Genomic DNA, 12,275 nt, shown 5'->3' with positions numbered 1-12,275 from the left:
TAGCACATACACTTGTGAAAGATGGCAGCTCGGAATTCATAAGTACATGGCTTCTAAGATCTTCAAACTCTGTGCCCAAGCTTGCCAAAAGTTGAAAGATCTTATCCTCCTCAGCTCTCTTTATTAGGACAGTAGCATCAGTGGTATGAGGTCGATAAACATCAAGTTCGTTCCACATACTTGTCAAGCTGCCAAGGTGTTGAACAAATGACTTGCCTTCTTGTTGCAGATTTGCAATGTCTTTCTTAAGCTGAAAAACACGAGCATCGTTGTTTTGATTCCCATACATTTCCTTGACTTGAGCCCATAGATGCATGGATGATTCTGAATAACTGAAATTTCAGCAATTCTACGCTCCATAGAATTAAGTAACCATGACATAACCAATTGATCTTTACACAGCCATGACTCAAATGTAAGAGACGTGGCTGCAGGCGCCTGTATAGCACCATTGATATATCCAAGCTTAGATCTTCCTCCCAGTGCAAGAGATATGGCTCTAGCCCATGGAAGATAGTTGAATTCATTCAACAAGACAGAACTGAGACGTTGGTTTGGATTAACCTCAACGTCGGAACTTGCTGCAGTAGCCAAAGAACTTTCAGCTTCAAATGAGTTGTCTTCCGCCATCGTAGCGTGAAGGAAAAAATGCAACGAAAAAAATTCAGAGTCAGGATTTTAGAATTCCTGCTCTGATACCATGTTGAATTTTGGATGTATATTTCATATCAAAACAATTACAAGATGAAACATATATATAGGGAAAGAAAGAAAACATAAGCCTAACTTGCCTAACTTGCCTAATTTCCTAACTTGCCTAACTTGCCTAATTTACACAAAGAATGTTAACTTGCCTAATTTCCTAACTTGCCTAACTTGCCTAATTTACACAAAGAATGTTGACTAGTCATCCAACATGTTTATTTCATGCATGCATTTTAACAAAAGATATGACTTGGAACATGATTGATGCTTCTTCCAATAGACGACGACTGTTACTTGCGAGCTGCGCGAGAGTTTATCGAGTTCAGACTTCGGAAGTGTGCGAGTGGGACTCATCGTCTCCATTTTTTCTAACTTATTTAGCCTAAACATATGATCTTTTTATTATTTTAATTTCTTTAAATCAGACGGAAAAAAATTAGAAAGATGTGTGAGACGTTAAAAGGAATGTGCGGATAATCTTCTACAATTTTTCTAACTTATTTAGCCTAAACATATGATCTTTTTTAAAATGCTCTGATGAATTGTCAACTCAGCAATCGTCTATTTATTTAATATATATTCTAACAACTAATTTTTTACAGTTAAATTTTTTTAAATTTGTTGCCTTATTAAGAATATTTGTTTTAACTAATTTCATAAGAGAAGGTACGAGGCCATTCTCGCATCAAAGCTTCAGTCTCCAGGCCTTGAAGAATTTTGGCCTTCCTTCTTCTTAATAGCTCACTTTCTTTGTTGTGCTCTTCTTCAGCGGCTTCAATAATCAATGACAAATCAGAATTCTCCAAGCAATCTTCAGAATCAGAACCTGGTGAAACAGAGGATCCAATTTCGGGCTGGTCTTCCTTCCAATCAAAATCAAAAAATAAGTTTCCCGAACCCAGAGCCTCTTTTTCAAACTCTCTTAAAAGACGTTCTCTAGGAGACTTGGCATCACTATCGGAGTTCAGAACTCATGCTACAGTCCATACCAAGGATGTTTAAGAAATCACTCGACACTGTAATCTTTGGTGGGGGCTTATGAAAGTAAAGGGCTTTGCGTAGTTCTTCAATGTCACGCAACAACTCACCATTGTTGGAATTCCCACCACTGTAATCTTCCCTACTCTCAGTTTTCTGCAACATGATATCTTATCTTTGCATACAAATTAATCTAATTACACCATATCCAACCAAACCCACCATGGAAACTTGTAAATAATTCAACTTTTCTCCAAACCCCCCTACAGATTCTTTTGAATAACACTCCAAAAACTGGAACTGATTAATCGAATGAGAAATGCTGAAAATATGATAAAAAACTGCAAATTTACAATACCAACAAGGACCGAGCGTCTCTTGGCCGGAGGAACGTCGCTCGGCTTCTCAGTCAATGAACACCTGGATGGCTTGCTCGGGCGAGCCGTGTGGTTGGTTTCGGGTATTTTCTCGGGAATCGTGTGAAGATTTTGCGGGTAAAACTTTAACGTGACGAATTTAAAGGTGATGGAAAATAGAAGTTTTGTCTTCTGTGTGTTGTACGGTGGAGTAAGTAGAGAGTTGTAATTAGAGCACTTCCAGCGTGGGCTGGAGCTCGGGGGAGAGGCAGCAAACAGGGTCTGAGAGCCCGGTTTATTGACTCCAGCGTGTGGGAGGCCGAGGGACAAGGCATGCCCGTGTACCAGGCCTGTCACGAATTGCCAGCCAGCGAGCCCGAAGGCTATTTGACGCAACGCTGACGTCAGCCAAACGTCAGATCCTTTTTTTATTTTTTTCTGTCAGGTGCGTGCAATGCATCCGCACGTGGGGGCACGTCACCCGACATGTTTTCAGCGAATGGGACCCGCGGTGCAGTTTCAAATTGTTACCATTGGGAAGCCACATGGCTTCCCATGGTCTGTTGGATCTCAACGACTCTTATTTAATATCAACCGTTGGATCTGAGATCAACAGTTGATATTATTCTCTTTTATAAATAAATAAAAAAATAGTTTTAAAATTCAGAAATGTTGCCGTTGTGCCACGTGGCACAATCTGGAGTGTTGGAATTTAATTTTTTAAAATCCAACGGCAGAGATTAATTAGTTGAATAAAAAAAATTTAAAAATTGTAAAAAAATGAATAAAAATCAGAAGAAAAAAAAATTGTTTTTACTTTTCTATAAATACCTTCTCATTATCATTTACCTTGCACCACAATTTCATATTTTCTCAACTACTTTAAACCACATTCCTATCTTTGTCTCAAAGTTTCAATCCAATCTTTTTCAACAAAATGATTACTGATGCATGTACAAATTGGACGTTTTTTGAAGATGTTGCGTTGTGTACTAGCTGGGTTGAAGCTACTCATAGTTTGCTTACGGGTAATGAGATGCAGTTGCGAGAAATGTGGAGTCTTATTCATACCAATTATCTTGAGAAAATGGGTGAGAAAAGAACCAAATAATTGATGTCCAATCGTTGGAAATTACTTAGCCAATCGTTTAGTATGTGGAGAGATGCCTTGGCACAAGCTAGTACTAATCTTTGAAGTGGGAAAAATTACGCGGATCAGGTAACAATATATTATTTATATGTTTGTACTATACCCAAATTTACATTATAATTATTTCTTTGTATTATTTATTTGTTACCTACTTTCATTATAATTATTTCTTATCCCGCATTGTGTAGCAACTTCAAGCACAAGCTTGGTATGGTGCCAAAACCAAAAGCAAAAATAAATCATTAAACCAGTTGGAATGTTGGAATATTGTCAAAGATTGTCCTAAATTCAAAGTTGTGCTTGTCAGTCAAGAAGTTCTCATGAACAGCACCCATTTACACTTTACAATCGATCATGCCTTGCATGTTCACGAAGATGAAGCAGAAGAAGTGCCCGAAACGCCCCCCTGAACAAGCGTCAGGATCGACCCGTTATCTAATTAGGTCTCGAGGTAAGAAGACTTCAAAGAGAAAATGGAGTGCTTCCAAGAATGATTATGCAAAGTATATGGAAGAACTTGCTCACTAAGGTAAATTGACTTTGGTGCGGGAAATGGCAAAATTTGAGGCTAATAAGGCTACAGGAGGCAAAAGCTGCAGATGTTGAGATAGCATTTCAAGCTAATGAGAGAGAAAGAGAGCTAGTTAGGCAAGAAATGAAACAGGTTAAAGAAGAAATAATGGCTCAACGAGATCGTGACATTATGGCCACCCCTTTAGAAGGAAAGGTCTCCAAATTCTAAATATTTTTGGAAGTCGGAGAAAGCGGAAGTGGTGCGAATGAGGCGTGCAAGAGAAGCGAGAGCAAGAAGAGATGGTCCTAGCGCGACAAGAGAATATCATCCTAGCACCACAAATTGGTTAGTGAATAGAGTACTTTTTGTAATCGGAGCCCATAATTTTCCAATCACTTTGGGTTGTAATTTTTTATTTATTGAATAGAGTACTTTATGTTGTTTCCAATTTATTGATTTTAGTACTTTATTTAAACTAATAGTATATTTATTTAATTTGGTAATTTATTTATACTAAGAGAATCTTTATTCAAAAGACATTTAAACACACCAAATAAAATTATATAAACATACCAAATAATAAAAAAACTCACTAAATGAACTGAAAAAAAAACACCAAATAAAATTAAATAAACACACCAAAAAAAAAAAAAAACAAACACACTAAAGATCATAAACATCAATCAGTAAGTTTGCCGCAACGATATATGCAAGGGGAGTTGGCTGGAAATATACTTATATATAGCTATATATGGAAACGAAACTTCGTAATCGAGGAGGTTTTTTTGTTGCAAGAGTAATAAATTGTTAAAACTGTTTTTTTCAAAAAAAAAAAAAAAGGACCCGTGGACTGGCTCCGAACCGGCCCGTTTTTTCTAGGCCGGGTTAGGTCCTGTTTCAAAGTTCAAATTTCTTATACCCAGCCCGTTACATTTTAAAACCAGTATGGTCCAGTCCCTCCAAATTTGGACCCGACCTGGCCGGTGTCCAATGGTGGACTAATACCAGCCTTACAAGGTTATAATCGTCATTGTATTGCGTGAACGAAAATATGATTTTGGATCTTAAAAAAAAATGGAAATGTTATTGTCACTTTAACACAGTTTCACTCTCATTTTACATTTCTCGTATATTTTTATTTCTAAATATAAAAAGCTAAAGTAAAAAATGAGAATTTTAGAGTGTTAATAACAATTATAAAAAATATTGTTTTTAGGTAATTCTTTTTCTTTTATGTGTCTACGGTCTGTTTTGTAGTTTTTTATTTTGAATAATTACTGTAAAATTAAGAAAAAAAAAAATAGTGCATATGTAGAAAGAGGAATGTTAAGGGACCATTTCAATGTGTCGGACACATGGCCATTACACTAAGTATTATAATATAATTAGTTGGAAAGTTGAAAAAAAAAAATATTTCCAACCAATTGTATTATGACAAACCAAAGCAAGTGGCTTAGTGGTAACAGCGCGAATTCTGGCTCCCAAAATACAAAAAACAGGGAGATCCTAGGTTCGAGGCTTCAAGCTGGTGAGTCTGCTTGATTGTGACCAGGCGAAAGCTGAAATGCCTTTGTGAGTTTTCCTGACCTCCGGAATGGATGGATAACTATGTCTTGCCACAAGTTATCCCCTTTTTCTAATAAACTACATCACTTAAATTACCACTACAAGACCAAAAGCATACTCCGCCCTACTTGGGTTGGGCTCAAAAGTTGGACTTTCTAGTAATCTTCCCGTGAAAACCATGTAAAAATGGTCCACGCCAAAGCCCATATCCGGCCAGCAATGGTCAGAAACTCCTGCTCGCCTAAAGAACTCTCATGCGTTAATCTGATGCAGGACAAAAGTGAAGATGACCGGATTACTAGGCATCGAGGAAGGATTCGTCTTGGTGATATTTCTTTGTGCAAGATGATGTTTCCATCGTCAATCATTGCCTCGCAAACGGGAAGCACTATGCGCAAACAAGGTTAGGTTGAACCCTCTCACCCCTTTTGTAACCGAATGCAAAACTCTAACCGAGAAATTGAAGACCCTTTTGTGTTGCAGTGAAGAGTTGCTCAAAAGAACGGAACAGAAGAAATGAAGCAATCAAAGCTCCGTTTGCGTACGAAGCAAATGCCGATGGAAAATCAAGTGTAAAAAGCAGTCAGCACTGTCAAAAATCAAAGTGCATATTTGCTGTTCAAAATAATGAGACGGTTGAGAAATTGTAAAAAGTATAAACCCTTCAAATTATCAAACAGTTTTGCTGGTTGATCACACAAAACTCTAACAGAAAAACTAACCAAAAACATACAATTTCGCAGAATGATTGACAGTGTACAAACGACCGCTTTTTAGACCAAAGTGAGAAGTTATATCACAAACCATTTTGACCAAAACGCATTTCTCTAATTCATTCTCAGACTAACAAAAAACCTCCTAACCAAGACCGACATTACTGTCTCCGCCGCTGCCAGCTTTCGTTAGCCACCGTCAGTGGTGGTGGAGTTCACATTGCCTTTAGCCTCTAAGAAGCGACTCAGCTGCTTATCTTCCAAATGTTCCTGCGCAAAACCAAAGTTAAAATAATTTAAAAAACCCAGAAAATAAAATAAGCAAAATATTTATATAAAATTATTAATTGTGATTTGGATGAAAATTTGGGAGAAAGGTAAGATTTGGAAACGCACGGCGAGGCAGGCCTTGTATTTCTGCCACTCTGAAACGCAATCCTCCTTGTCCCATTGGCCCTTCACAAACTTCTCCGAGTACCACCTGCACACAGTGACAATGCCCATTATACCCTTTTCAGAAAACGAAAAATCGGATTTTAGAGAGCGGGTTGGGGGAGAGAGAGAGATTAGGTTTAAGGGTAGTAATGGAAATTAATTTTGCGCTGAGAGGACCTGGTGAAGCAATTGTGGTAGGCGTCTCTGAGTTTTGCACAGGGAGAAGTGGAAGAAGAAGAAGATTTCTTTTTGTTCCGTGAATCGGTGATGATCCCCATGTGTTGCAAACCGGTTCAGAGGCGGGAGGCGAAGTCCGAGTTTTTCACTCCCTTCCACAAACTCAGCTACGCCTTCCACAACCTTCGAAGACCGAGTCTGCAGCACCTCACCCTTCCTCGTCCACTGCGCACATACACTAAGATTATTAAAACTCAGAGGCAACCCTTCAACAGAATGCACATGAAGGTAAAAACAACAACTAAATTTCCGATTCCCGATATGACTGAGAGCCTTCAAGGGCTTCTTCCAATTCCACACCGAAGACGATTTCTTATCCTTGTGCAACAAATCTTCCCTCACAAATCTGGGTTCGAATCCGAAAAACGGGTTTTCCCAGCAGATTTGGATCTTCCATCAGAAGAGTAAAGCAAAACCTTCTGTGGGGCTTCTGAAAGTAAAGGGCTTTGCTTAGTTCTTCGATGTCACGCAACAATTCACCGTTGTTGGAATTCCCACCACTGTAATCCTCCCTACTCTCATTTTTCTGCAACATGATATCTTATATTTGCATACAAATTAATCTAATTACACCATATCCAACCAAACCCACCATGGAAACTTGTAAATAATTCAACTTTTCTCTAAAACCCCCTACAGATTCTTTTGAAAAAACAATCCAAAAACTGGAACTGATTAATCGAATGAGAAATGCTGAAAATATGAAAGAAAAAAAACTGCAACTGTACAGTACCAGCAAGGACCGAGCGTCTATTAGCCGGAGGAACGTCGCTCGGGGTCTCAGCCGATGAACACCGTGCAGATGGATGGCTTGGTCGAGCGAGCCGTGTGGTTGGTTTTGGGTATTTTCTCGGGAATCGTGTGAAGATTTTCCGGGAAAAACTTTACCGTGACGAATTTTAAAGGCGATTGAAAATAGAAGTTTTGTCTTCTGTGTGTGGGACCAGTGGCGGATCCAGGATTTTAAATTCGGGGGGTCCCAATAATAAAGGTAAAAAAATTTATAGATAAAAATAACATTGAAAAGTTAAATATAATACACTTCATTCAAAAATTAGATGGTGCTATTGGCTTTGGCTTGAAAAATCTTTCCATATTTCTCATTTCTAAACTACACATTTAACCAAAAACACAAAATATATACCAATCAACCAATAAACAAAAAATCCATCTAAATTGCAATGATAAAATGAGTATACAAACATAAAACATATCAACAACCATATCAATAATAGACTAAAAATCTCCACCAATATCTAATATAATTTAGTTGAGATTAGATTAGAATACCAAAAAACATACTTGAACTTTGAACTAAATAGTGGTGGCTTGGAGAATTGAAACAAGTGGAGGTATGATATTGGAGTAATGTAATTATAATATGAAATTGGGTGGGATTAGGAATTGGGTGGGATTAGAAATTGGGTTTTGGGTGAATATAAGAAAGATGGGGATTAGGGGAAAAGCAGAGGAGTGGGGAAAGGAAACGGGAGGGACTCTCGGGAAGGATGCGGCCCATGTGGGGCTTTAAAAGAATATGGAACATCATGGACAAACAGCAGAGTTTGTCTCATTGATTTTTTTATTAAATTAAAACAATTGGCCAAAACTATGCCGTTTTGGACCAATTGTTAAAAGGCCCTGTTTTCTTTCTTCTTCCCCTCCCAGCTGTCTTCTTCTCCATTAGAACCTGCAACTCCAACCCGTAGCACAGACCTCGTGTCGAGTACGAGGGGTCCTCCGGAAAATTTCTAGCAGCAATTTAGGATCGCCGAGGGGTCATGGGACCTCCCAGGTCCCTCTGTAGATCCGCCACTGTGTGGGACGGTGGAGCGATTAGAGAGTCGTCCCGGTAGACCGATACCAGTTTGGCTGTTATAATAGTCATTGTAATTTGTATTTCGTGAACGATAATATGCTTTTGGGGATTTGGATCCTCTCCTGAGCAGAGGATCCGGCTGATCAAGAAAACAGACCGTTTGATCAAAATCTAACCGTTACAATTATTATAACTTTAGAAGGTTTTTCTGTTTGTAGTAGTTAGATTTTGATCCAACGATCCGTGTTCTTAGTCAGCAAGATTTGGACCCTCTGCTCAAGAGAGGATCCAAATCCATGCTTTTGGATCGTCTAAAAAATAATGATTTTCCGACTTTCGTTTTCTTTTTCTGTGTCTACTATCTCTTTTAACTAATGAAACTTAGGAGAGAGAAACAAAAAAAAAATTATTGCTTACGTAAAAAGATTAATGTTAGAGAGACTGTATTTTTATATCACATTGGCTTATCAATGACGTGTTAAGTGAATATATGTCTCGTCAGTTAATAAATCTATCTGATTAAATGTTAGTTGTATCCATTATTTGCCACGTGTGAGTACATCAATATGATTTTAAAATATAACTTACCTAACATTATTTGGGTAAAAAACAAGAGCATCAAGATCACTACCATATTAATTTTAACCTTATACTCTAACTAAAATTTTACTTATCCTTATAGTTTCAAACGTAGCAATTTAAAGTTTCGTAGTACGGTTAATTTTGTTCTTAGCAAAACATGTGTAAATGAACTTCTCTCTCCTCTGTGAGAGTTCTTCCCATTTTGTGGGGGTTCTTTCTCCTATGCGAGATAATTTTTCCAGCTTTCTCACCCTCTCTCCCGTTTTTCTTCCCTTTCTTCAGTTTCTCCTTATGATTGCCGTTTTGACAGTCGGAGGCCTGGGTTTTCTCCTTTTATATTTTGCTTTCTTTCCTCACCTTTTTCCCTCCCTCAAACCCAGCCCTTCCATATTTCCATCACCACCCCACACATCAGTCCTTGTCAACCGTGCTCTTCCCCACCATCTTCCCTATCCCTTAACCAAAAATTAGATCTTAAAGTTTTAGACCCGATATGGAATTTCAATTGCTGCACTTTAAGATTTGATTTTTGCTTTGGTTTTGCTTGCCATTTTTGGTTTGATTTGGCTATGGGTTGCTTCTTTTTAATGGGGATTAAGGTTTTATCAGCTGTTTTTATTTTTGGACTAACTGCTTTTTATGTCTTTTTGTATCCGTTTGATGTTGGTGCTCCTCTCAATCCTTCCTATAGTTGTGGATTTCATGTCTGCGGTGGTGGGTTGGATAGTTTGAGAGTCATGTTTGACTCATCCTCTGATTGCTTGAAGATGACGCCTATTGCTATTGACTGAAAACGCTATTGAAAATATTTTTGGGTTGTAAAAGAACTTGAATTGCTTATTATAAGAAGCACTAATTATATGCTTCTTTCATAAAGCACTTTAAATGTTTTTCTAGATTCACACTTGCGTGAGAACTCAAGTAGAGGATGTTGAGAAAGTAGTGTTGGAGCTCTACTGTGAAAGGTCATGGATAAAAGATGGTCACACTGATCTTGATTTTGGGTGTGGCTGGGAATCTTTGTCATTGTACTGTAGACATCGAAATTTCGGTGAAATAAATGTTGATCAATAATTAGAATTTCAACGTTCATGTGTCACATAAATTTTACACATAGCATGTGACTCAACAAAAAATCGAGAATCATCATGAAAGTCATCAAACATGACACGTGTCAACGCTTGGCAGAAATGATTTATTTCATCTGATTATTTAAACCCAAAAATCAAATTTTGGAATTCTATAAATAGGAAGCCAAGACATTCATTTAAGAGACCAATTCATAACCTATTCATAACCAATTCACCTCACACCAAAACCTTGAAGCTTTAAAACTCCAAAGCTCCCAAGCAAATCCCGAAGCTCAAGAAAGCTCTCTTCGTTCTTCGTCAACTCAACCTTCAAGACCAAGCCCCAACGGCCCTTTGAAGGAACTTCCACCAATTCAAGATCAAGCCCCAACGGCCCTTGAAGAAAGTGTTCATTGTTCATCATCCGTTCATCCTATGATCAAGCCCCAACGGCCTTTTGGATCAACAACATCAACAAATCCACACATCCAACCATTTTTCAAGATCAAGCCCAAAAGCCCTTAAAGATCCATCCATTAACTGTTCATCAAGATCAAGTCCCAAAGGCCCTTGAAGATCCATTCATCAACAGTTCTTTAAGATTAAGCCCAAAAGGCCTTGAAGATCCGTTCATCCATCAACCTTCAAGATCAAGCCCAAAAGGTCTCTTGAAGAAACTTTCAACCGTTCGTCCGAGATCAAGCCTCGACGGCCCTTGGATCAGCATTACAATCCACAAATCAACATCTTACGGAGATCGAATCAGATGATCAAATTTGAGAGAGATTGTAACCCTTAAATCATTAATACAAATATTATTTTGTACACGTGTTCTTGTCTCTTTTGTTTCAAGAATTTCCGTGTTTACATGTGCATTGCACAGAGATATAGCAACTGCAAAGTTACCGGGATCTGCAGCTCGACGACACAAAAAGCTTCCATAGAAGAGCAATGTCTGTGCGTAAGCGATTAATTCTTTATCACATTGAGTCGCTGGACTATGTGCCGTGATATTGATTCATTTTTGTTAAGGTGTGTATGGATCTAGAGCTGCAGAATGTAGAGACGTCGTCGGAGATATCAGCACGTTTGAAACAGAGGCTTCCTGCTCCATAAAACCAGTTATGGATTCAGCCGTGAAATGGACAGTATATTGGCCTACATTCTTCATTTCGGTGGCAATGCTAAAGCTCTGTTTGCGTACGAAGCAATGAAGCAGCCAAAGCTCTGTTTGCGTACAACAATGGAGAAGAGTCGATGGTTGTTCAATTCCTATTCAAGAAGAAACGAAGCAATCAAAGCTCCGTTTGCGTACGAAGCAATGCCAATGGAAAATGAAGTGTAAAAGCAGTCAGCAATGTCAAAAATCGAAGGTACGTTTGCTGTTCAAATAATGTGACCCTTCAAATTATCAAACAGTTTTGCTGGTTGATCACACAAAACTCTAACAGAAAACTAACCAAAAACGTACAATTTCACAGAATATTAATGCCTAATGTTACACATTTCGGACCCGACTCGATATTCTCAGTTTACGATTTCTCTAAGGCTTTTTAACCAAATGGTCCTGAAAAGTAAGTGGAGGGGTTGATTAGATAAAAATACTGGATATTTTTCATAAACTAACCAAAATGATTGAGTTCAAACGACCACTTTTATCGAAGGTGATCAAAGTGAGGAGTTATACAAATCAGAAACCATTTTGACTAAAAATCATTTCTCTAATTCATTCTCAGACTAACAAAAAAACACCTAACCAAGACCAATATTACCGTCTCCGCCGCTGCCGGTTTTCGTTAGCCAACGTCAGTGGTGGTGGAGTTCACATTGCATTCCGCCTCTAAGAAGCGACTCAACTGCTTATCTTCCAAATGTTCCTGAGCAAAACCAAAATTAAAATAATTTAAAAAACCCAGAAAATAAAATAAGCAAAATATTTATTATAAAATTATTAATTGTGATTTGGATGAGCATTTAGGAGAAGGGTAAGATTTGGAAACGCACGGCGAGGCAGGCCTTGTATTTCTGTCATTCTGAAACGCAATCCTCCTTGTCTCATTGGCCCCTTCACAAACTTCTCTGTGTACCACCTGCACACAAATACAATACCCATTATACCCTTTTCAGAAAACGAAAAATGGATTTTAGAG

The 12,275-nt window shown here is 38.2% G+C and overlaps 2 protein-coding genes and 1 long non-coding RNA gene across 18 annotated transcripts in view; 1 reads left to right on the top strand and 2 right to left on the bottom strand.

Annotated features, from left to right (window-relative positions):
- The window catches only part of LOC126632169 (pentatricopeptide repeat-containing protein At3g06920-like), a 69,201-nt gene that overhangs the window by 38,063 nt on the left and 18,863 nt on the right, over positions 1-12,275 (top strand). The gene's annotated exons all lie outside the window — the stretch shown is intronic.
- On the bottom strand, positions 1,248-7,381 carry LOC126632180 (uncharacterized). The gene is made up of 2 exons (XR_007626595.1): positions 7,256-7,381; positions 1,248-1,913 (listed from the first exon to the last, which is right to left on the bottom strand). It is a non-coding gene; the product is annotated as an uncharacterized LOC126632180 (long non-coding RNA).
- Positions 5,914-6,927, bottom strand: LOC126632177 (uncharacterized protein At4g33100-like). Its single transcript, XM_050302451.1, has 3 exons — positions 6,595-6,927; positions 6,379-6,463; positions 5,914-6,252 (listed from the first exon to the last, which is right to left on the bottom strand). Exons 1-3 carry the CDS (start codon positions 6,693-6,695, stop codon positions 6,172-6,174), a joined length of 267 nt encoding a protein of 88 aa, XP_050158408.1. The 5' UTR covers positions 6,696-6,927; the 3' UTR covers positions 5,914-6,171.

Source organism: Malus sylvestris, chromosome 8 (genome assembly GCF_916048215.2).
Source record: "Malus sylvestris chromosome 8, drMalSylv7.2, whole genome shotgun sequence".
In the NCBI taxonomy this organism is placed as follows: Eukaryota; Viridiplantae; Streptophyta; class Magnoliopsida; order Rosales; family Rosaceae; genus Malus; species Malus sylvestris.
This window is presented reverse-complemented; position numbering and strand designations above follow the sequence as displayed.